Here is a 25,780-nt window from a genome sequence, read left to right on the forward strand (position 1 = left end):
AACCGAACATCAACTCAAAATGAGCACAGATATGCAATGTGTATAAAATACTTCCAACCGTACTTGTAATAAAAGTTAACATAATGGAAGGATCCTCAAATGGACATCTTCAATAAACAACTGTAATGCAGTATCAATACTGTGAGAAATATTATTAGATGAAATAATGCTGTAAAGCATAGGTGTCAAACTTTCGCCCGCGAAGCCATACCAAATTATTATTAGAGCTGGCCTACTGGTATCATACAGCTAATATATCTATTTTTTAGTATTAAGCTTTGCTTGTTCCATATTCAGTTTTTCAGCAAAACTTGTTTGAGTCCATAAGAAGCGATTCATTCTTAAATCTGGAGGAAGATTTTTTTTACAATAAATATTGATGTTAGCCCGCGACTTTGTTCCAGTTTTGAATTTTGACCCACTGTGTATTTGAGTTTGACACCCCTGCTGTAAAGAATGTTATTAATGCAATTATAATGATGCAGATTATATGGCAGCAATAAAAGAATTTCTGTATCTCCACACAGTCCACTCTCCCTGCAGCACGGACTACACTGCCTATGATGCTACATTCTTTAGAGCTATACCTGTAGCATTCTGCCTATTAGCTAACGACGACAACGACAACAACAACTCCTCACCGAGGAAACAGAGCGTCACCCTGTAACCATGGCAACCGTAACGCTGCCGCCTGGAACAGAACGTAGTCGTCAAAAAACCCAAACAGGCCTGGCCCGCCACAATATGAAACAGGGAAGTACCGCCGTGTAATCCATTTATTTCCATCTGCGTCTGCTGAACAGCCAACAGGAAATCAGTCCCTCTGAAATAGGCACCTGATTGGCTAAAACCTTTCCTAGCCCAGTATGCGGAAATGTTCGGTAGTGTTTATGTTTTTTGGTTCAAGGTACCCGAATCCAAACGGTTAATGCCAGCTGACGGTAACTACTAACTAAAAGCCTACCCCACCTCTAGAGCATTGATCGGATCAGTGGTTAACTGTGCAACCCCTCATTTCTTTTATTTACGTAATTTCCTCAGGGATAAAGAAAGTATTCAGATTCTGCTTTTTTTTTTTTTTTTTTTTGAAAGCAGAAAATATTTGCAGCAAAAATAGTTTGTGCTATTCTAATGAGCTCGAAAGTCAATATTTGGTACGATCACCTTTATTCTTCAACACAGCCTTCAGGATAATCAGTAATAATTCTCCGGGATTCTTAAAGTACATTCAAAATTCTTATTTGTTTTTGCCTTTTGTTCCACTCTTTGTGAGACAACCCCGCTCTGCTCTGATGAGGCTTTAGTGAACTGAAGGGTCAGACGCATCTCTGAGATCCTGCTTCAGATATGTGTGTTAAATGAATTTAGAATACTGTTCATCTGGTGTAGGTAACTTTTAGGCCCAGCACTTCTTTTGTCCTCCATTTGTCAAATTTATTTTAAAAAATTAATAAATAATAATAAAATTAACTCTTTGGGAATCGTATTTAATGCCTGTCAGATTGTGCACTTTGCCTTTTTGTTGCTTTGTTTAAAATTTGAAAGACGATATGAAAAAACGACAGACCAATGTTCTCTAAGATAATTTTCAACACAGCATCAAATATGTAGATTTTCTGAAGGCCCTACCTGTGTCACCCCCCTGTGAAACTCACCCTGTACGTATTCACTTAAGTCCTACTTAATAAGCAGATTATTACATGACCAGAAAAACCATCACTCAAAAAAAAAAAAAAAAAAAAAAAAAAAAAGCTACAACAATAGATAAAAACCACAGTAACAGCCATAATTCTATAAAACATAATGCTGTTAGGTCCAAACAGCACAGTTTTATTGCTCAGCTTTCTGCAAGGGTACAAGAAGTTTATAACTTTGCTTCTTTATTGTCTTTATGTACAGGTGTCAGTTACAAACTCACAGAGCAGCTGATGTTAAAAACTATGCAAACATATACTGTAATAATAAATACAAAAACAGGATTCAAAAGGAAACATGGTGCATTAAAAAAAAAAAGTTTTTTTTGTACTGAATTCCACCAAAAATCATTAACTCGCTCACACACACAGGAATTAAAGGGGAGAGGAGTCTGCCGAACACTAACTTGTTGTGGTTTTTAAACCAGCTGATTTTTTTTTAAGTGCACAATATCAACCAGAATCAGATTTAAGTTTGCACTTTTATAAATCGCAGATGTTTCTTCAGAAGGTTAACAATCATCTGTAAAACTGTTCAGACTGTCTGATTAATTTGGCTGCTTAACAGGAGGGAGAGAGCATTTTCACCTCGTCTGGAAGCACTCAGCCCCAACAGCTTTTGTACGGAAGACCAAACCGTCCGGAAAAAGCACAGGCGGCAACAAAGACCAGATGCGGACTTTGTGCACTGAACAAACATACTTGTGAGTCTATATATGCCATCTACATAAAAAAAAATATTTAGTCCAATAACTATTTGGTAAATAGAAGGAAGTGTTGGATTATAACTTGGAGTCCAAGTATGCATAATGTGTGCAAAAAACAAAAAAACCCATAAACTTGTAATGCATTTTCCAGTAAAATTATCAAAGATAAAAATCAATGAATATATCTGTAACTAGACAAAGACCACAATTTCAATGTACTCACTTTTATTTGTTTTGTCTCGTGATGAACAAAAATAGAATTATTAAAAAAAAAAAAAAAAAAAAAAAGGTTTACGATGCGAGGGGTGTCTGCTAATAAACCACCGATGGCTGCAAGTAAATGCAGATTACATATAACGACAACAATAAAATAAAAAAAAAAGTAAAGAACATTTATTAGATTCTGTCGCCTCTCTAGTATTTCAGTGACTTTTCATTTTGGTTAAACATTTTCACCATGTAGCACCCAGGAGCTCAGCAGCAGTCAAACTCCAGCATTTGCAGCTCTTAAGATCTCAGGACACCCAACAGCACAGAAACAAAAAACAGAAAAACAATGAATGTCGCCGAACAGATCGCTCCTGCACGTGTGAAATCACACCGCTGTCTGTGCTACCAGACCTCCAGAGCAGCAACTGTGGTCTCCTGTGACAACGTATGTTTGTTAAGAAGTGACGGTGAAAGACCACAAGAAAACGTCACTTTAAACTGCTAGGTTTACACTAATAAAGGTTTAAAGAAAGGGCCCCCATATACAGTTGTATCCCCTCCTCACATACTAGCCTAATGTAAAATTTAAAAAAAAATAATTAAAAAATAAAGGACAACTTCACCTGAGAATGCAAAGAGGTCTGTGACAGACATCAACATGCTTGCATTTAAACTGAACAGAAAGAACAAGCAACAATATACAAAATAGCTATGTATTTGTACATATATACTTAAAAATTACAGGTGTATAAGATATTTTTTACTCTATTTCAAATGTAGTTGTATAGCAAATGAAACGTGATATATTTCAATCTAATGTGAAGAAAGCACTCCTGCCATTACCGCTCAGTTTGTAAAGTGCTCTAAAGTGACGCGAGAACGAGAGAACGAGAGAGAGGAATACTTCTGCCTGTTTAAACTGATGATGTGACCGTTAACAAGCAACTGCCCTCAACAGCTTTTCGCCGAGCCTCATCCCGTGGACAGATGTGCTCTTTTCACATATGCTTTGACATTAAGTGGGCTGAGGCAAGCTTGTCCGGACAGAAAAAAACAGAAGAAAGAAATAGGCATGCTGCTGGAGACAAACGTGTGAACGAGAGCAGGGAGAAAAAGGAAAGGTGAACCGGAGATGAAGGGCGACTGCGACATGGCTACTTTTCCTTGTACACATGCAGAAACACACAGACAAGCATCATTACACGACTGCAGCGATTTACGGAGAAAACATGATTGAGAATCCTTCACCGCCAGAGTTCGACCCTCGAAAACGCCACGAAACAGGAGGACCTACGCCCGAATCATCTGTGACAAGTTCCACTTCAAAATGACACGAAATGACCTAACAGGTACAAAAGTACTGCTGGTGCGAAAAATCAAACTAATTATGGCCCACAGATGATCTTTTCTGACTCTTAACTGCCTAAATTATGACCTTTAGCATTTTGAAATGAAACCCTATCGATATCGAAGCAGGACATCGAGGTAGGATGAAGTCATGACACTCCTACGAGATCAGGAGCAACAGCTCCACGAGGATCGGAAGGTGTTATATATGCTGAGGTTAAGATGGCTACTATGGTTTAAAAAAAAAAAAAAAAAAAAATGTATATGGCTACCTGCAATATTAAAGATTCAGTAGCATGACATGCATCAGTCAGTAAAAACGGCAAAATAAAGAAACAAAGACTAATGGTTGCTAAATGTCTGGGGGGAATTTTCTAAGATGCTGACGATGACAGAGGGAGGACTCTATAGCAGCTGTTCAAACGCATCGATAAGGGAAGAGTGTGGACCGTGGTGGTGAGAGAAGAGGAAGACTGTAGGCTGGACACGCGCATCAGGCTCCGAGCGAACCTGTTGGCGCGTCACAGTGTCAGAAATAGTCACTATAGTCCTGCACAGTTACACTCGTTCATACACAAAAACACTCTACAAGATGGCTCTCATTCCACTGCGAAGCCACACGTCTCCTCGATTGCCGTCAGTAGCTTGTCGTACAGTTTATCATAGCTCTCGTAGGGCGGAATGTCGATCCGGTTAAAGCTGGAGAAAGAGGAAAACAAAAGAGGATTTGGACATGTGCTGTGAAAATGGATCATTTTCTACTCCAAAAATATTTAAGTTTTTGTTCCTGTTAAATGTGTAACACATGGATCAGTCCTGGAGATACACGTCACACATACCAGGTATGGGCTTTGGGCAAGTTATTGGTGTTGGCATCAATCTGATGAATGGTGAAGAGTCTGGGCCCTGCAGCGCCTGCAATCAGAGCACGAACAGGATCCATCACCAACATAAAAGTGAACTTGTTATGCTGGTGAAGGTACAAATACTGCAATGTATGTAAAAGTAATGCCTGTGAGCAAAAGCTCTGGATTTAGACCGTTGCAAAGACCTAATTTCATAATTTTCCCCACAACTCTTAGATTTAAAAAAACAAAACAAAAAAAACAAAAAAAAAAAAACTGATAACCTGATAATGGCCATGGCAGGCACAACGATTTGACAGCGAACATAGTCGCTACTCCCACCTGCTGTGCAAACCTTCTGTTTGTGAGAGTCAGCCAATCAGAAGAAAGTTGGCTTAAATTAAGAGGTTTGTTTTAGACAGCAGATGAAGACAAATAATGATCCCAGAGTACAAGAAAATGTAAATATATGAAGCTGCACATGAACATGAAGTCCTACTCACTTTTTAATTTCAAAGAAAACTGAAGGAATTGCCCATTTGTTATATGGAGGGAAAGCAGAACCAATATTTAAAAGTGGGGTTCTACCTTTTTGTGGGTTCACAAAATAATTTAGAGCTGCAGGCAGAGGCCTGCTGGGAACACACACACAGACACACACACACAGTCAGGTTAAGTACCCTGTAAAGCCTTGAAGCCTTGCAGTGGGACTCTAGATGAGCCAGTAACAAACTGCAGTAATCGGGCCCTCCTCTCCTCGTCAAATGACTCCACGGCTTTCCAAAACCACTTGACGATGTTGGTGTCAGGGGTGCAATGCTTCAGGCGGGTGTTTGACTTCCAGTCGGCGATGTCTATCTTTCCCAGGCCGCACACAATCAGCTGAAAGAAGAGACACTTTTACATCATCCTGGAATTTGTTACAATACCTGAGTGGGCATAGAACCCATCAATATAAATGAAACATGACGATCTTTATGTTTTACAAGAGGTGCTGCTGTCATCTAATGTACCTCTAGTTCCTTCTCGTCAAAGGATTTGAGCAGATGTTGTGGGATAACCTCATTGAAGCCTTTCTGCAGGGCCAGAAACTGAGCCTCAATGCCATGAAGGAAACGCCAGTTCACATACAACCTGCATAGAGCATGAGAGAGCAGAGGAAACAGAGGGTTATCATCAGACAATGATGCAGAGAAGTGTAAAAGAGGAGAGCTTGCATGGGCTCAAATTAAACTCGGCTACATGCTGCACATTGTTGTCTTTGGGTTTCTTTTAGTCCATACCTCACATATTCTTTCTTGGTGTCTTCTGTCACAGAGATACTCTTCCCGTTGGGTTTGAGTTCATGTGGGATGATTTCTCCGTAAGCATTGTGCTCCACACAGAAAGTGTGGTCCAGGACACCAGTGATGTCATTGTCCCTGAGCAGACAGGGAGACAGAAAATACAGGATGTAGAGTGATAAGTACAAGCTCATTGATTCTGATTTCTTTATCTTTCAGTATTTGTTCCACAGTCACTAAATTAAGGGAATTATACTCCCAGGGTGTTTTGTCGGGGCCATTTGTTATGTCATGTTAATGTAAAGGTTTTTGTTTTTTGTTTTGTTTTGGGGTTGTTGTTTTTTTTTTTTGGGGGGGGGGGGGGGGGGGGGGGGGGGTTCTCCAGTGTTCACCTTTACATGATCAGCAATGTCTGAGTAAGAAACAGAACCAGCTGCATCACCAAAACAAAGCTGTTTACCATTAATCAGGCTAAAACAGAGGCACACAAGCCAACACAATTTTTAAAAGCTGCGGGTGAAGGAGTAAAATGGGCTGTTCGTTTTTGACGTCGGATGTTGCGCTCATGTGGCAGCAGGGGGCAGTGCAGTCATAAGAAATGGTTTGGTTGAGGACGAAATGATCAGGTTTTTGTGGGTATCTGAATAAGCGGTGCTCTGAGCTTTGTTTTAATTCATTTTAGTTTATGCAGACATGTTTCCCCCCTGCATGCGTGAAACACTACGATTTCAACTTTGTGTTGTCAGCGTTTAGAAAACAAATTAAAAGAATGATGTGAAAACAACAGGACTCACAAAATCCAGACGAGGCTGTTGTGTAGGTCCGGATCGACGGATTCCATATCATCCAGCGTGATCGGTTTTCCTAGCAGCTGTTTGTAGAAGGGCAGAGTGAAGCCTCCGTCAATGTAGTGGCCGTGAAACACTGCCATGCCCATGATGCGACCCACAAAGTGGAAGTATGACAGGTGCTCCTGCAGATTAAAACACAGAATAGTAATAAAGTGAGATTTCTTCCATAGCTTATCACATTCACCTCACCATTAAGCTGAAGCCAATGGTGAAAACCCAGGAGAGGAAATAATTCACTAGTTCAAGGCTTACAGAACTGAAGCTTGATCATTTAAAGGTGAAGTTGTTCTACCTACCAACCGTATTTCATGCTTTTGCCTGCAGCAATTAGCCGTTTACATACATTATCACATGTCTTATCAAATATTATGACTATTAAACCAAAGAATTCCTACTGGGTTGACAGCAGAGTCCGGGTTAATCTGTAGAGTGTAGATATCATCTCTAGAGTACTGGAACAGGCCGTAGTAAGGGTTCAGCATCTCGTGGGACAGCAGGTACAACCACTCCCTAACACAAATACGGGTTCAGTGTGAAAATGTAATACAAAATAACACTAACAAGCATAAATCAACGTTTAATGATATTTCAAGAACAGGAAAATAAAACGCATGGGACATGTTACCTTGCTACCCCGCCATAATCCAGCCCCTCTTCTCCTCTAAACTTGATCATGAGTCTCTTCCAAAGATCTTTCGGCCGCATCTTCATCACCTGCCGGTACGACTCCTATGAATCAGCAAATTTAACATGCAGGTCAGTAAAAGACGACACCCTTCAGTATCACATTTCTATGCAATACGACTTAAACAGTGGCACTGCTATCTTTGCTGAATGGAAATACACCAACTTTGCAACTTTGGTTGGGTAGGTGTATTACCTGCTGCACAAACACACCAAAGACTGTAAAGGAAACCAACTCACACCTTCAGAGAGTCGTGATGTGTGAAATAAATCAGAACAACCAGTACAGTTTGTCACTGTGCCAAGCGCGCTCAAACTCCACGGTCAAAGTTGAATATGTTTGGCCACCATCAGTGAATTTAACCTATTAATGAAAACTACCCGACCTGGTAATATAAAGGAAGAAAGTTGATCATTTGTGTTTGAATTCAGTAAATTACAACAACACAGGTTGTTGTCTGCATGTGTCCTTTTTGTTTACAGGTTTCTATTCAAACAGACACGTCGGGTGTGTGTTTTAACAGGCAGGTAGCTTGCTGTAAACGTCGCCTTCCTCTTAGGGCTTCATAGTTTTGGTGATGAGGAAATGAGCGAAACTATTACAGAATATTTTGCTGGACTCCCACTCCAAGTTTTCGAAACTTCAAAGCTCTGCAGTCCTGAGTCAAAGTTTCTATAATCAGACCAGACATGAGAATATTCATTCATGTGCAGCCTAAAATACTACAGAATTACTACCATCATTAAATACTACTATTAAGATATTGCTTTAAAACAAACAAAAACCTAAATCCTCATCATCATACGGATCCTGTACAATTAAAAAAAGGTTTTGCTTATCAAGATCAGTCCTCTAACACGAGTCCAGACGCTCAAAGGCCACCCTGCAGTAAACAATCTCCTGCCACAGCAACGGCACTGCTGCAGCTGTGAAAACATGACAGATCTAGGCTGCACTGAGTCAGCTGCAAGATTAAATTCATCACAAACACTTTAGTTGTGTAAACTGAAGTTTTGGAGTCTTAAAAAGGTGCAGCTGATGTCTGGTAAACCACACAGCCAGCACATGGGAAACAAATGAAACTAGCCCTCCGACTACAGAATGTTAGTGAGCAAAAGGATTTGTGTACAAAGTCACCAAAACATTACTGAGGGACATCAGAGAAACTCAGTTAAAGATCATTATTTAGCTAAACATTGAGTATGACAGAAAAAAGACCCCTCCACCACTGAAAGGTGCTAAAATGAAGCCAAAAAAACCTGAAACAAAATAGCAGACCACAGTAAACAGAGTTTTACGAGTAACATTAAGTAAACTGGTTGATTACTTTGGCCTGCCTCATTGTAGTTTGGGTCTGTACAGCATCAGTGAGGAGACGCCTGTGTCTCCATGAGAAGATAAGAAGCCGTCCATGGAAGGGAGCAGAGTTTATTAACTTCAGAGGATTATTTATTTTTCTTCTATATCAAGATCTACTCTAATCTACTCTACCAGTATCTGTCATGTCAGGCTTGTAATCAGAGTTGCTGTGAGGTAGCAGTACATGAGCCTACATGCAGAGCAGTAAGCAACTTTCTGTTGACTTTTCTGTTTTCGGTTAAGTGAGATTGACCTTCGTTTTAAAGAATCAAACAGGTGCAATGAAATATCAGCTTGTGGCGCAAAGCAAGTGTAACGAGGTGTCACCGTCACTGCAACGCTGCACGAAAACCTCCAGTAGATCTGCACTTCAGGTTTTCACACTTTCTCAGACGTTCTTCCTAAGCCGTCACATCAAAGGGAAATGAAGTCATATTCTTCATCGCGCAGCTTGGAGTAATGAAGTTACGTCTAGCTACAAACACTTGCCACTGCTGCCTGAGCTCCTTTCCACACCCCCTCCCCATTACTGTTCAGCTGCTGAAATCATCCAGAAAGAATGCCTCTGCCTTGGTAGAACAAATGTTTGGGAGAGCACGAAAGAGGCAGAGGAGGAGAAAAAAAAGGAACATAGAAATAGGTTTTTTTGTGGTGTTGTAAAGGCCATTCTGTTCTGCTTTTCCCTGGAAATCATAAAGTAGCTCTCAGTACTGGTTCTGTGCTGTAATGGGCTATTTCTGATGCACATCGTAAATGGGGTGAAAAAAATTCCAGTAAAAATGCAAAGATTTGGGGTTTGCGAGCATTATGTTATTGTTTTAATGCGTGGGCAGCAGTCATATGATGCTTTCAATGCCACGTGATTAATTAACCATGAATTTGTATGTGTGTAAATTCTTAGTTATTAGGTTTAATTTGAATACACATGTTTGTGGCTGCGTTCAGACGTCCTTCAGATGTTTTCTGTTATTGTTTGCAGCACACAAAAGTTTTAGGTTGGAATGCCAGGTTTATAAATATGACAACTATTCTTAGATAAAACATTTGTAGTCATGCGGTTCATCAATACAGTTCATGGAAATAAAGGTTCAGACGGTTCACTACCTCTGAACACAAAGAAGCGTGGTGTTTGTGTTCATTTTGCATTCTAAGAAGCATGAAGGTTATGAAAAGCTTCAGACCACCTGACCGTGTGTTTTTCCTTGCGTGAAAAGGATTCTGCTTTATTCCTTACCTCAAAGATCTCCTCACGGCTGACCTCAATGCGGCAATGGCCGGCCTGGGGTTGGTGCTGAGAAAGCTCCTGTCGCAGAATCTTCAGCTTCTGCACCAGGTCTCTCTTGTACTTGGGAACCGTCAGGCACTCTGCCTCTTCTGGTAACTGGGCTGGGGACAGGGCTTGCTGAGGGCCACCAGGAGCAACCTGTTCCTTTAACTGAGTCGGATGGCTGAAGGAGGTGAGATGATCAGTAGAGAATAGAAGAAAGGGAGAAGAGCATGGGAATAGATGGAGGGAGGGCATGAAAGAAAAGCAGGGGGGAAAGAAAAGAACAGCGGTTTGTCAGTATGACCCATCAGTTATCTTAAAATGTTTGTCCTTAGATGTTCTTTCCTGAAAGCAAATTACTATTGTGTGATTGTTTATACAAAGACAGAGGAGATATGTCCGGTAGGGAATTCCCTAACTCCGCCATCCACTAACCACAGGACCAGGGAGTTTTGTAAGAAATTCCCTCTGAAGCCCTCACCCGCTTCACTGGTCTTAAAGCAAAAAGTGCTAAACAGAGCTCTAAGCTCTGAGCAAATCTAATCCAGACCTGTGGACAAGCTGAACCTTTGCCCAGACATTTGGTAAATATCACCACCAGGAAAGAGAGTGAGGGAGAAACCCTGAGTAAGCAGAGAGACACAAACAGACACAGAAAGGGGGGGGTACGAAAATTTAGACAGGACAGTGGTGTAAGAGTAGCTGGCGCCTCCGGCGAGCTCAACTGGACCGATAAGTTGATCTGTTCTTTTCCTCTTCATGTCAAACTTGACCTACTGTTTTGAAAAACACTCTCCATCCCACAAATCTTTACTTCCTGTTTTAAAGCTAGAGAGGTCCGTGGTTCCCAGTAGGTATCACTGCCCACCAACAAGCACAAGCAGAGCTTTCATCTAGCCCGCGGAGCTGCCCTCCCTTTCCATGCAGTTCCAGCTAAATTCGTTTTGCTAGATGTCCGTAGACCTGGAGCTACAGATATGGATCATATGTGAATATCTTCACATTTAGAGGGGGAAACAAACACTTTTAGAAAAAAGGACTAAGAACTAAAGTATGATACTTTTACATCCTCTCTGTAGAGAAGAAAAACAGAGCGGTTACAGGACTATTCATCATCAATTTCTAGGACAACATTTCAAAGAAGAAAAAGGAGGGTGAAGGGAACAAGGAGCGGGTGATCTTAGAGGCGGTGGAGGAAGAGATTTCAGCTGTTGCTGTAGCAGCAGGTGAATCAGGATGTGAAAAGTACCACTGCTTCATCTCCAAACTCAGGCTCAGAGCAGGAGGCTTTAGCTCTCTAGTCTATCTGAGCGGTTCTCAATTGTGTGTATCAAAACAACCTGACTTTAATTCTAAAACACAGCAACTGATGTGCTTAAATAACTGGTTACATCCACACAGACAGAGTGTCAACAGCGTTTGCTAACTATGAGACCATCAACATAGCATTTTGTTTAAAAACAAAACAAAACAAAACATTGAGGCCCTTATTTTTCTCCTCGTTTAACTTCTTCCGCCAACTTATTTGAATTTTTTAAAGCCAACCGCTAAAGTCACCTCTAGTTTTGCTCTGAATTTAGATGGAAGCCTAAAAAAAAAAAAAAAAAAACTCAAACAAACCATAGTTCCATGATCCTGATAGCATCTCTGGTCGAAACTGACTGGCCACTTTGTCGTTTTCTTACTTGAACACTAAATAGATTTTTCACTATTGTCCATTTCTCTCAACGTGTGTTTTTCTTGTCCTAACACAAAATAGAAAACCACCCTTTTCCAAAATGCAGTTAACTATAATTCCAATTAATGCATTCAGTTCATGTTTGTGCGGAAGCCTTGCATTTTTTTAGACAACAAGGTCTATTGTGAGGAAGGTGGAATTTGACACTGAGGCACTTAAATGCTGACCTTCATCTTATTTTGCCCCCTTCGTTTTCAGAGCTTCTATGTTCTAAGAAATATTTAGATACAGCCTATGGAACGTGAGCCATGGTGAGGATTCATGTTCTAACTTCCTCCAGCCCTCACTGTGGTTTTGGTGGTGAGATGCCTGGGTGGGCCTCGTAAAAACAAACTCCATCTCTCCCTTGAGCAGGGCAGCAGCCCTCATTTTCCTGCGATGAGACATGCAGGCAGCAGACGACTGCTTTAAAAGAAGCTACTGTCCTCTGCTGGGAGTGTCAAAGCTGCTGTTGACTAAACAAAGACAGCAAACCAACTGGCATGAATTGAAACAAAAGAATGAGAAAGAGAGGCCTTCCAATGCAGCATCACATATCCACCCACTTATTCCAACACTTAGTGTACACTTGGGTTGTTGGGATCAGTGGGTTGAAAAAGGCCCGTCTATCTATGAGGGCTTTCCAAGCTAAACGGGTACAGTGTTTCACCAGCCTATCCCTGTATAATCAACTCAGCTGCTATTTATTTTATTGGCAGGCGCTGGGGCTCCTAGCATGTCAAAGAAAGGGTAAGACTGCAGTACAGCAGTCTTGAAAACCACTTTTAGGAAGGAGGAGGGGAAGAAAAGATGCCTTAAAACAAAACTGAATGAGTTGCTTTTGGCTGGAGGACTTAAGAACCATATAATAAAGCGTAATTTCAGCGCACTTTTTCTTCTGAGGGCACAGTGCAATTAAAAATATGTTTCGGCATAGTTCACTGTCTCAAGTTCCCAAATGGGACAAACTCTGCATATTTGATGGTAAATATAGAAAATACAAGCACAGCAAAACTGAAAATCTTTCCCTGAGCCAAAAAAGAGAAATGGTTCTTACTGATGTGACAACTGTGAAATATGATGAGTGGGGAGAAATCTAAACTTTCAAATTCAATCTAAAAGACACAGGATTGTGATATTGTTATTCCATGCTAGAGGGAACAGGAAAAAGAGGCTGTAAAGGTCAAGAAATTAAGACGCAAACATTTGCACAAACTGGATGACCCCACACCTGAACCGGCGGAGTCATGATAGCCTCTCTCTGTACTTGCAGGCTGTGTGTGCAGAGCTGCACGTCTCTGTGTGAGAAAGTTTACTTGCTGCTTTTTACACTACAGCTTGCACAGGTGGGATATAATGAGTGGTGACTAAGTGTAGTAGTGTTAAAGCCACATGAACACACCCACTCTGACCCCCACCCAGCCCACAGAATCAAAGGGCCCTTTAATAGTGGGGCTATCAGGCTGGTGCCATGCTCCTTACACTTAAAATGCATAAGAGAACAGAAAGAGCGGGGAGAAATGTCACTGTCGTGCGTCTTGCCAGTGAACCGTGACCTTTGACATTCTTTCTAATTTTAAAATTAGAGAACTTCTGCCTTCTCTAAAAGCAGATGCATTACAGGAAATAAGCACTAGACAAACTGTGGATAGCCTGATGATGAAAATATTCTGTGTATGAAGACATTTTCTAAAAATAAAGGATTAACATCATTTTCCATTTCTGATCATTATGTGATTTCTGATTTAATTAGAATTTTTAGCATCCCATGGATACTAATGCCTAGCTAAAACTGGTAGAAGTTACACTGTATATATTTGTTAAGATGGATTTTTTTTTCTTTTTTTTAAATTTAATTTTAGGCTTTAATCCATGTAGTTTTTTTCTGTTTGCTCTAATACTAAAGGTTCCCTTTCAGGTGGCAATCACTGCACTGGTGAATCATGTCAGGTTTAGAAAATACAGTAGAAAAAGTCAAAATCCCCACAGCCAAGTAATTTCCATTTAGCTCTACAGGTTATTATACTAAATATAATCATAACTTCACAAAACATCAATGCAAATGTTGATATAAATGTCATCAAGATTTACTGCTTGGTTGGGAAAATACCTGCTGATGCCCAGCAAGGCCCAATCCAGCGCCACCTAAAAATACCTTCAAGCAAACACTGATGTAATTTTTCAGACATACTCTATGAGTGGGTGCAAAGCAGGAAGCTAAGTATGCGAGAGACGGTGTGGCAGACCACAGTAATGCAGCCGTGTCTGACTGTCTGACTATTCGAGCCCTGCATCAGCTGAGGTCAAAGGCAACAGGGCTGTGAGTCTTATTTAAATGAAGTGTATAGGATTACAGTTTGCATCCCAAATCTGCTCCATGCATCTAATACTGCAGACTAAACATGCTGTTACTACAGAGAGGATGAATCTGAATCATGAAACAACAGAAAGAGTGCAGAAATGTGAGGTACTCTAGCGAGCAAGCTTCCAGCCAGCGTTTTTTTTGTCACTGGAGTTAAAAATCAAGAAAAATATTGTCTGCCACATCACATAATTTTTTCAGCTGCTGTTTACGACATTGCGGCCTGAAGCACCAAAGGCTGAGCTGAGGTCAGGATAATAAAAATGGAGCACATGTCTGCATTAGCTGCAGTGCAGTGAGTCAAAAAGAACATGAAATTTTTTTAAAGAGCTTCAGGATCGGTAGAAAGATTTTTTTGGAAAGATCATCAATGTTTGATGGCGTGAAGTGGGCAGTAAATCTGTCAGAGAGAAGGAGTTGACAGAGTTTATATTTGTTCCATATCTGATCTGCCTTCCTCTGTGTCTTTTTTAAAAAAAAGTCATAATTTTTTTTCCCCCACTCTATAGTCAGAATCTCTTCATTGTTTTTGAGTGGCCAAGAATTTCATTCTGTGTCTGTGTGACAGAAAATGACAGGAACATTAATTGTGGTAGTGGAAGGAAACACAAACAACAACTGCTTTTCTTTTCCAATATGCACACAAAATTTCCTGTTGTGCTCTCTCCTCCTGCGGTATGCATACTTTTGTTAAAACCCACGGACTCTCACTGAAATCAATTCTTGCTGCTCTGAAATGGAGTTTCATGCCGTACTTAAGTGCGTGCTTCTATGTTATAGACCTAGGAAGTAGGAGGAAAAGTTGAAGAAAAAAAAAAAAAAAAAAGGTATCTGATCTCAACTTGGCTGATCTCTCTTTCGAGGTCATCTTGTGCATGACTGGATGACTTTTTTAGATGTCTCAGTGGAAGTCACTTTCTGTATCCTTACACTTGCACTTCTGTGATGTGAGCTGGATCTCCTCCAGAGTGTCAAAAAGATTCTTCAACTTTAATTTTATTTAGTGGAAGTGGAAAAGCTTACTGGGAGCCAAGTGTTACGAGTGGGACAGGTGGTGGGGCAAATATTTTGTTGGTGTGTTCTCAGTGTGCTCGATGTTTGTGAGTGTAATGTATTCAGTATATTTTGAATAGAAATATAGAAAACTATTCGGCGCGTATATAAAACAGGTCCGCGGCTCTGAACCGTAGTAAAGGGACCTCTGGCTAATACGTCGGGTTCTGTGTCGGGCTCGTAACCGAAAACTAGCTTTACTTTGTTGTCTGGGTCAACTTTGCTAGCGAGAGACAGAGAGAGGCGTTGAAAGGCTGCTCCAACGGGACTTATTGTTTCTGAGGAAAACACGAACACAGTGTACAGTCGAGTCTTAATAGCTTACTTACTGCTGGGCTCGTCAGACACTCTTTTTGGCTGCAGTGGTTATTATTATATTTACATGCTTCCATCTCCCGTTTCTGCTCGATGACAGCTCGTACTTTTCGACTCTGTCCTTTCTTCCTCCCCTCGTGCTCACAGACACATAACGTGTATGGCAGTCCATTCTCCCTGCAGCACAGACTACACTGCCCATGAGGCTACATTCTTTAGGGTGATGCCTGTAACACTCTGCCTATTGCCTTCATATTAAATAATTTTTGAATAATAATTTTTAAAAATATTTCTTCACGTCATTATGCGGGCCACAAATAGAGGTGACATGGGCCACGAGATTGAGACACAGGCATTAGAGGCTCTTAATGTGTGTTTTGTTTGAGTGGAATTATCAAAAATAGAGAGGAGGGCATAACCTAACATATGAGTCAGTTTTAGATTTAATCATAAATCGTACAGTTCAAGTCATCATACTGGGACTTCCAGGGAGAGATCGAAACAAGCAGCTGTACTGGAAGCTGTCTGGGTATGCACAGAAAGATGGCCTTGAGGAAGAGATCAGCCAACTTTAAATTAGGTATTTTCATAATACCTTAAATGCAGTTTGGGGGCTAAATATTCTTAAAAGTAGATAATATCCAGCAATACTGTTTGGAAATAACAGTGAAGCTTGGCCCTTTCTCTGCCAAGAGTGTGTGAAAGACAAGAGGCGCTTGGTGACTTCTGACTTGCTGCCGACCAGAATTCGCTAAAATAAAAAAAGCAAATCAAAGTAGATGTCACTGCATACGGATCATGAGTGATGACTGAAACAGGTTGCTTTTCAGTTTACAGATTTTCCAAAGAAAATGCTACATATTATATCTTTAAATCCTGACAGCGATAAAAGAAACAGGTCCTGGTATGAAGTCAGCAGAAAAATCCAACACCTTTTCAGGACAGAAACGTTCAAGGTGGAAGCACAAAGGGGATTAAAAGAAAAATACACAACAAGGAGGAGGAGATGTAGAACAAAAACAGTGGTGGTGGTTTGACTGGTTGTTCTACTAGTGTTTACATACCGGCTTAGTAGACAGAAACTTAACGAGGCTGATACTCCCAAATGTTTCGACGAATCTGCTTCACTCGTGCAATATGTGTAAACAGCCTGGTGTGGCATTCGTGCATGTGCCTATGCAGCCTCTGTATTACTGCCTGCTGTTGTTTGTGTACATGCCGTCACAGTTCAGCCTCTCACCCAGTAAGAAGTTCAACATTTATCACCACTAAGAAAATGTTGTGTTTCAGTGCCAAAAGTAGAAAAGTGACTAATACTGAACATATTCCAATTTTGAAGAAAAATAAATAAAATTAAATAAAACACTGATTTTGAAGTGCGTTTACTTTTTCCTGCCACGGTGACTTTTCTACTTGAGTACATCAGGGTAGTAATTAAAAGCAATGTTGCCAGTTTTTGGTTATGGTCAGACATAAAGGAGCAGCTTTAAGGAAGCAGATACTATCTGAGCTGAAATTGTTTTTACAACTGTGCAGTTTTACATATGCGAGGTATACCACCGGACCATCACACGCCAAAGTTTTAAAGCCCAATTAAAAATGTAATCCAGCCAATATTCGACTAGGCTCTCTAAACTCCCCCCCCCCCCTCTGTAATTGTACCTAATAAAAATACAAATAAAGACAACAAGTGCTTACTTTTACATACAATAACGTATTCGGATATTACATATTTCGGCAGAGCAGAACATTGCCCTTGCTGTGACACAAAATTGTAAACGGACTGTCCTTCAGTTTTATTTTCATTAATATCGTGTGCATCACTGCAAAAGCTGCAGTACAAATGACAGCTTATTAATTTTTCAAAGCTCTAAAGTGTTGTCTGGACTCAAATCGCACCTAATAAGGAGTCAGACAAGCGGTTAACGATGCTGACTGTGGATAACATAACTGAGCTTCAAATCACAACCAGAGGCTGTTCTGACACATATGGATACTATTTGACCAAATGACCAGATGTTGATTTCCCAAACATGTCTATCGTGCCAGCCGCTATTATTGCAAGAGGTTTTGACTAAGATTTTCTACCAAAAAAGCAAAGACGGAAAAATCCCTACATCTCTCTGTATGCTCCTCTTGTTCTAATAATCCCCACTGCACACGCTGAAAGTCGTAAGTAAAGTAAAGAGACCTCCCTGACAGCCAAAATACTTCCTAAAATTTAGTCTGTCGTGTCTACAAAAATACCACAGACAATTTTGGTGTAATTTTCACTAAATTATGCGTCCGGCCTGCGTCTTCTGTTGAAGAATAAAAGAAGATTTGTGCTAAGCTAGCAGCTGCTTCGCTAACATGTGTTTAGTATTTTCATGAGTGAGGTTTGGCTTCATTGGGTCAGTGTACTAAGCGCTGATCTTCCATGGAGGCAGGCTGCTGACAGACTAGACGAGCATAATGAAAGATGAACTGACAGTTCTCCGATACGGACAGCAGGCCAGAGAGTGTGCGTTTAATACTTGCATGGCATCCAGTTGAAAGGTAACCTTGAGAAAAAAGATTCGCACATGTTTACAATAACACAAGCAGACATGCTCCCCCTTTGGATGGCATTTTCTCTCATGGTATTATAACAGTGCAAGTCTGTGTGTATATAGTATGAAAGCCTATGTGCCCTGTGGACAGTTTATCTGTACGTTGCAGATTATGAATGCTCATGTTCTTCTCTATGCATGTCTGTGTTTTTGTGTGCATTTGTGGGTTACCTGAGGTTAGTGTTTTGGCTGTCCATGGCCACACGGGAACCATTTGGACTTGGGCTGCTGGAGAAAGCAGGAAAGAGGAAAAGACAGAGAAAGACAAAAGGGGGGAAATGAAGAAAAGGACATAAAAGAGAAGGTGAATGGCAGAGAAGAGTATTGGAGCATTGAAAACATCAGGGGATGGGATTAAAAAAGGAACGGAAAAAGAGGACAGACGTGAAAAAGGACAGAATAAAGGACATAAAGAAAGAGAATGTAGGTAAGATCAAACAAGAAAAATGGTGTAAAACAATCCAAAACATGGACAAAATAAAGAAAGCAAGATTTTTAAGGTTATAAACAAATAATAGGATAGAGTGTTAACATAAAAGAAAAGAAAAACACGACAGAGGAAGTGATAAGGAGGAACAAAACAGCAAAAAGAGTGAGTGAACCATATACATATTCATTGCTGGTGGATTAAACAATGTAAGCAAAACACATCCTCTCTTCTGTTGGTTACTCCATACACATGATGACAGGAGTACTGTTGATTTCCACTAACACAATGAGCGGGAAGCTCATTTTAAAAATATTAAGCCATTAATGTCCCTCTGCTTCAAATACAAAGATGTCAGAAAGCTAAAACAAACCTTAGCAGTGCAATAGGCACAGTGAGGTCAGCACTCAATGACGATGAAACGTTGGACTTCTTTTAGAAGAAGAAGAATATAAATGATGTCTTAAGCAATGAAAATATCTACTTTATTTTACAGTCATATCCTTGATCAGACTTGTTACTTTAATGGTTACCTGGTTTCCAAATAGCTGAGGGTGCTTTACAGAAACTACCATCAGTGAATTATGTGTTTCAGTCACCGCTACGCTCATTACCTTATGATTATAGAGGGACAGCTAATAAAAGGCTACAACAACTATATACCTGCATACTTCCAACATATCTAACTTCATTCTTTGGCATCTGACAGTTGTATGGAAATGTTTGATTCTTATATTACAGAGTGAACAGTACACAATAAAAGCAAGCATTTGTCTGTGCATACCACCACAAACCTAAACAACAACCATGGGACTGCTCTCAAAACACTCTTGAGCAATTGTTAAACTCACTTGAGCACTAGATGCAGGTTAGCAGACAGCCGTGGGTCTGTGAACTGTGTTGTTCGATTGTTGTGGTCAACAAAGTAGACACGGCCGGTGGCAGTGTTTCTGATCTCCCAGCCGGGTGGCAGTGGGCCAAGCTCCTCACAGTTTACATTGCTTAAGTCCCTGAACCAAAAAAAAAGATTAAACTGTTACAAATTCACTCATGTTGCATTGATCAACCCTCTTTAATATAAGTAGCTGGATATCACTGACACCATTAACTCGAGGCAAGATGAAAACGTTTTGCTACTATGATCATAAAAATAAAAAAACCAATAACTTAAGTGCTGTTCCTTAACTACAAAGTCGTGTCATTAGGTAGCATGCATATGCAGCTACAAGTGGTGAGAATGAAACTTTTACAGGATGCAATCTAAAAACAGGCAGTGCTGGTGCAGAGGTGTACGAGGAGACGACCTTGAAGGGCAGATGGGTCGTGCCACATACCTACTACAATTAATACACTACCAACTACAGTAAAACCAAATAACTGTTCATACAGAATTTTATATGAGGGACAATTTGTTGACATATTTGATGATAGTTGTGTTGTGTGATAATAAAATAAAGTGATAACCTGTAACAACACTGTTGTTACCACTGAAATTATCATTTTGCCCAAGTCCTTGTTCTTATTTCTTGATTCTCCTTCTGTCTTGCAGAGTGACATTTCTGTTAGCAGAAACTAAAGTTGCGATCTGGGACAACGCTGTAGCCTGAGGAGCTTCTGTGCCTTTCCTTGTGTGTGAATCCATCGTCCTTGTGTGAAGTGAGGACACATCACTCAGGCACAAAGCACATGCCTGGCTGCACTCATCGCAGATACTGGGTCATTTTAGCAGCTCTGTCCAAAATGACCAAACCCAGAGGTTTATGCTCTCAGTCGGATGCTATGTGAGCAGAAGCTACATCGAGGTGTAGCCAAAAACATAACGCAACAGAGCTGCTTGTAATCTTTGGGGAATTAAGCAGAGAACTGTTGAGAGTTGGTGAAAAAGCATGATTGAATGCAGAACCATTGGCTTATAGTTTGGTCAGTTCAACAAATGCAAAAATGCTCTTCCAACTCCGCATCAGACCCAGGGGTTGTCCGTTTGGCTGACACCGAGTCTGAAATTTGACTAATAAGAGTGTTTTTGAACACGAAAAACAGCAACAAAGGAAGAAATAACGTCTAATTCAACCAAGTCAACTCCAGTTTGCTCTTGTCAGTTTTGCAGTTTTGTGTCAGGTTTGATACTAGGAATCGAACAAAAAAAAGACAACACACTCATTTCAACACACATTGAAATCAGTGTGTTGTTAATTCCAGTACAATCATATATATTAACAACTGCATATGCCTTATCAAATAGGAATTGAAAAGGGTTTTTACAAGTAAAGGCACAATGAAGATGAAAAGAAATATATGAACACAAATGAGTTACCTGGGCACCCGGGGATCATGCCATGTGCTGACTCCAGTCTGTGTATGGAGGAAGTAAACTTGGCCCTGCTGAGTTGTTCTTTGTTCTGTAACAGAGAGGAGATTCATTTGTCAAAAAAGGCCAAAAAGAGCACAGAAAAAAAGCTTGGGACTGTTTGTGGGACCGATGTTCTGCAGTCTACATGGGTATAAGCAAGGATAGGGAGTTTGTGTATTCTGGAGTAGGAGAAGTCTGTTTATAATTTATGTGACAGCCAAACTGCTGGGACACTGTTGACCTAAGAGTTTCTTAAGGTGTGTGCCAATGTAATCAATTAGTTCCTCTTCAGTCTCCAATAGGTGTATCCCAAGGGGATGGGAAAAATAAAATGTGAGGGAAATGTATCAAAGACTTCCATGAATGTTTTTCCTTGTGGACAGTTCGCTGATGCATCCTAGTTGCCTTATTTCACTTAAAGGTTTGTGCGTGCTTTGAAAGTAATCCACCCCCGTTAACCTTCAGAAACAAAGGAAATGGAAAGTTAAATGCTTTCATGTCGCCAAACCCACTAATTCGTGTGTAAACAACCAGAAGAAATCAAAGGGGAGTGACACTCATTTGTAAGCTATCATTAGCTCATTGAATCTGTCCAGCGCATAGATGAATGGAGAGCAACTGTGTGAATGTTGGCATAAAGTCAGTGCTGCAGTGGTGGGGTATTCATGTGTATATTCACCAGCTAATCCATTACTAACTCCCACTCCAACTTCCTACTGGCAAAACACATTCCCTCTCTCCCTCTTATTCTCTCTCACCACACCCAGCCAGTAGTTCAGAGGGTTCAGCTAAGGAAGAAAGCTCTTGAGTTGTTGGGCATCAGTGACTCACTTTGTCCAACCTCAGCCAGTCTCAGTGGACACAGCAGGACCTTTCAAAGGGGGCACAGATCCAGTAGTGTCATTCCCAAGCACTGGCATATAAGCACCACACTTAAAATAATAATTTATTTTACAGAGACTGTGGCTATTGTGGGGTCCACTGTGGCTGACTGTGAGAGAAGAGCACTTCTTTGCAAAGAAATCTTTCCCACGTTGGAGAGGGCAAAAAACAAACAAACAAAAAAATAAACCCCAAAAACCATTTCTCTGTTATTTTCCCCCAAGTACTTGCATGCTGTAAGCAAATCCAGCTTAAAGAATAGACCAAAAAAACAAAAAAAAACCCAACCTAAAGTCTCTTCTTGGAGTGAAACACTGAGCTATGAAAAGGATTCCCACCTTCTTTTCGTTGTGGGAATAATTGCGTGCAAAGCCAAAACATTCCAATAGTTAAAACGAGGAGAGGTGAGGAGAGGAGCCGAGAGGAGAGGAGAAGAGGAGCAGTAACACAAACTAAGGCTACGTTCACACTGCAGGTCTTAATGCTCAATTCCGATTTTTTGATCAAATCCAATTTTTTTATCTGCTTATTCACACTACAAATAAAATGCGACAGCAAACGCGCTCTAGTGTGAACGCTCAAAGCGGCCCGCATGCGCAAAAGACATCACACACAACGCGCTCTGTTTAGACCCAGAGCAAACAATATTGTTTGACTGATGGTCCTTAATGTGAAGACTTTGGACTTTACGTTTCCCAATTTTTGCTTCAAGTTATTTTGTTATTTACATAATAATGTAAATAACCTAATAATTATCCTTATTGCTGTTTTAGAGAGGAGCGGTGCTTCAAAGGTTAGTTGCAGATTTCTGTCAGAATCTGCAGATTATACAGTACAAATAAAATGTTCACGTTGTCTTCCCAACAGTTTCACTGACATCTACACGGGATGGCCAGGAAGCGTTCGCGCTGATAATTGGCGTCTGTCTTGTGTCAGTGACGTAAAAGACGGATTTAATGCGACTTGACGGTTCAAACAGCAGTCGCTTTCTAAAACATCGGATATGTATCGGATTCAGTACCACATACGAAAGTGACCCACATCGGATTTGAAAATATCGGATTTACACTGTCATACCATGATCGGATATGGGTCGCATAGGGTCCCCAAAAAACAAAAAAACAAAACAAATCTCATTTGATGCGCTTTCGCCTGCAGTGTGAACGTAGCCTAAGTGATGACTGCAGTTGTCACGATGTGCTTCTGCAGGGTGGGGGTGGGAAAGGAAAGAGGCGAGAAAGTGTGAATAAATCGAATGACGGGACGGGAATACAGGAAAAGACAACAAAGGGGAAGTTAGAAAGCTATTTAAATGAGATTCTCATGAAAAGAAAAAAAAAAAGTGCCCCCAGGCAACAAAGAAAACACTCGCCCCAGGATCAGAGCGCCACGTCTTTCATCTGCATACCTTGGATATTTGGGGTTGGGGGGGTGGACTGATTTTGGATTGCACTTTTGGATGTTCCAAAATGCACTTTTTTAGTTCAACGAACATGGGATTTGGTAACCGCTCTAGTCTGAAACAACAGCTGTGAGAACGTAGTAGCTGACAGTATAATCACACCAGTACAATATAATGTGATGTCAATGAGGCAGCTTTCACTTAGTGGTAACAATAAGGAATTTAAATATAAAACAGTAATTAATACTAGATTTGTATGCATTTCCCGCTTTGCCATGTCTATATTTGTATACAACAAAGAGGCAGAAGAAAAAATCTGATGAGTTGGATGAGGTTTTGGCTTATACTTGTCAAGTTCATGCTGACCGTAGAAAGAAACTCCATCTTTCTTTAATGTCTCTAAAAGTTGTGAGGCATCACAGATACAGCATTGGTCTTCATTCATTATGACACAATAAGCATTCCTGACCAAAGCAACTCCCTACAGCGTCTGGTTTAGGCCATTAGTCTGAACCACCGATGTGTTAATACTAAGGCTACGTCCACACGTACACGGGTATTTTTGAAAACGGAGATTTTCCGTTTTCGTTTTAAAAAATAATCCCGTCCACACATAAAGGCAGAAATGAAGGAAAACGGTGCTATGAACATGCCAAAGCAGCAGGTGGCGCTAGATTCCTAACCGTGTAGAAATGTTGGCCAATCAGAAGTCTAGAAGCCTCGCTGGGAAAAAGTAAACAAAGCTGGGGCATAGAAGCAGAACTGAGTCGTATGTGTGGAGGGACAGTAACTGTGTGTGTATATGTAAGCATTTAAACACTGCAGAGAGTAGAATTAACAGTAACAGTATTGTAGAAATTCATTTCACCGAAACAATAACGTGGCGCACACTGTGACGTCAAAAAAGGCGCACATCTTTGACGCTGCGTTTTCTCAGTTTTTCTCGTAAATGCAAAAACTGAGTTTTAGAAAATATCCACCCTGGCCGGAGTTTTTAAAATTCTCAGTTTTCAGTGACCAAAAACGCTGTTAACGTGTGGACGAAAGGTGCAAACGCATAGAAAAATCTGCGTTTTCAAAAATACCCGGGTACGTGTGGACATAGCCTAAGTGTGTGCATTTGTGTGTCACTCCACTGTCTCTCACCATAACCCTCAGGCAAATCTGGCGGCGTATGTAGGTGTGTTCGACTCATGTAGTTACGATGCCGCTGCGATCGAACCCTTCGCTCCTGGATCCGCTGTTCGCCCGGAGGGCCACTCGCCTCTGCCCCATTAACGGGCGTCATCACTGGGGTGTTTTCATCCACCACGCAGCTCAATGGACGCCCTGATGGGCTGGAGTACTCTGATGCTGGTCTGGAAAAGAAAAGAAAGGGCACATGGTCAAAGTGGGGTGATAAGGGGTTTGTATTTCACTTTTGCCTCCATTTTCAAATCACATTCTATGAATCGGTACATACTCTGACAGTATATTTCTTGGCATATCTGAAATAGCTAATCCTATGTTTGAAAGAGCATTTCTATTCCATCTTGCTATAAACTGGGTGAATAACTGAAAAGAACAATGTGTGCTTTTATTCCTACAAGTCGTATGTGTGACTCCAAGAAACAATTTTTTGGTGAAGTGATAAATGGTTGGCTTTTAGTTTTGGTGAATTTAAGCAAATGTTTACCATGCTTACCAGCAAAGCTGTGTTTTCTGTTAAGTCTCAGAAGCAGCAACTTGATCTCTTTTTGGTAAGCACACAGACACATGGATAGCATCTTTGTTGCAAAACACTTTGTTTCATATGCTCTCTTGAAGATAAATGTGTTTTATGATAATGCTTAAGCTTTGAATAATATCAGTGATTATGGGTTGCATAAAAAAAAGAACAAAAAGTCATGAGACTACAGTCTGTGTCAGCATGTTAAGAGCGGGACTTGCAAACAGATATCTGATAAGGAGACACAAACACAGACAGGCTGGCTTACTGGCAGTCATTGTGTGTGCAGCCTGTCTGACCACTGTCTGGCTGTCCAGAGTTACTGACGCCTTGGCTATCTAAAGTCTTGGACCCACAACCCCTCCAAATGCTCTTCCTCCTCCCATTTCCTCTTTCACTGTGCTTATTTTTTCCCCCCCATCTCTGCATCGACTTTCCTTTGTCCCGTCTTCATGTTCTACCCCTGGACAAGTGTCCCCTCACGACAACCTAATTCATCAACTCTCACTTTGTCATTGCATCCTCCTACACAGTCCTACCTACTCGTCTTCCTCCTTAAATTCATCATTTCCTCCTCCTCCCCCAAATCCACACCGCTTGACCTTTTCCTCACCATTATTTCCTGCCGTTCCAACTGTGTTCCACTCTGCTGTGTAGGGGTGACTAAAGATGTGAAGCAAAAGTGGGTGAGGTGGTCCAGGGTGTTATTTGCTTACACTCCTAAT

General features: G+C 40.8%; 1 protein-coding gene across 2 annotated transcripts in view; it reads right to left on the bottom strand.

Annotated features, from left to right (window-relative positions):
- Positions 1–4,167: 4,167 nt before the first annotated feature.
- LOC146668379 (E3 ubiquitin-protein ligase SMURF2-like) overlaps positions 4,168–25,780 on the bottom strand; it is a 59,848-nt gene continuing 38,235 nt past the window's right edge. The window contains exons 8-20 of one of the 2 annotated variants that reach the window (XM_085410282.1): positions 24,494–24,705; positions 21,028–21,112; positions 19,565–19,723; positions 18,458–18,511; positions 10,216–10,429; positions 7,563–7,666; positions 7,333–7,447; positions 6,881–7,059; positions 6,087–6,224; positions 5,817–5,937; positions 5,484–5,685; positions 4,798–4,873; positions 4,168–4,657 (exon numbers count right to left, since the gene is read on the bottom strand). In XM_085410282.1, coding sequence (XP_085266408.1) covers positions 4,558–4,657; positions 4,798–4,873; positions 5,484–5,685; positions 5,817–5,937; positions 6,087–6,224; positions 6,881–7,059; positions 7,333–7,447; positions 7,563–7,666; positions 10,216–10,429; positions 18,458–18,511; positions 19,565–19,723; positions 21,028–21,112; positions 24,494–24,705 — 1,759 coding nt within the window. In that variant the 3' untranslated portion in view covers positions 4,168–4,557. Of the gene's footprint in view, positions 4,658–4,797; positions 4,874–5,483; positions 5,686–5,816; positions 5,938–6,086; positions 6,225–6,880; positions 7,060–7,332; positions 7,448–7,562; positions 7,667–10,215; positions 10,430–18,457; positions 18,515–19,564; positions 19,724–21,027; positions 21,113–24,493; positions 24,706–25,780 lie in introns of both variants that reach the window. The other variant, XM_085410281.1, reaches the window with a different exon arrangement.

This window comes from Rhamphochromis longiceps, linkage group LG6 (genome assembly GCF_057381845.1).
Source record: "Rhamphochromis longiceps isolate RC_006_pf linkage group LG6, R_longiceps_female_GT1.1, whole genome shotgun sequence".
Taxonomy (NCBI): Eukaryota; Metazoa; Chordata; class Actinopteri; order Cichliformes; family Cichlidae; genus Rhamphochromis; species Rhamphochromis longiceps.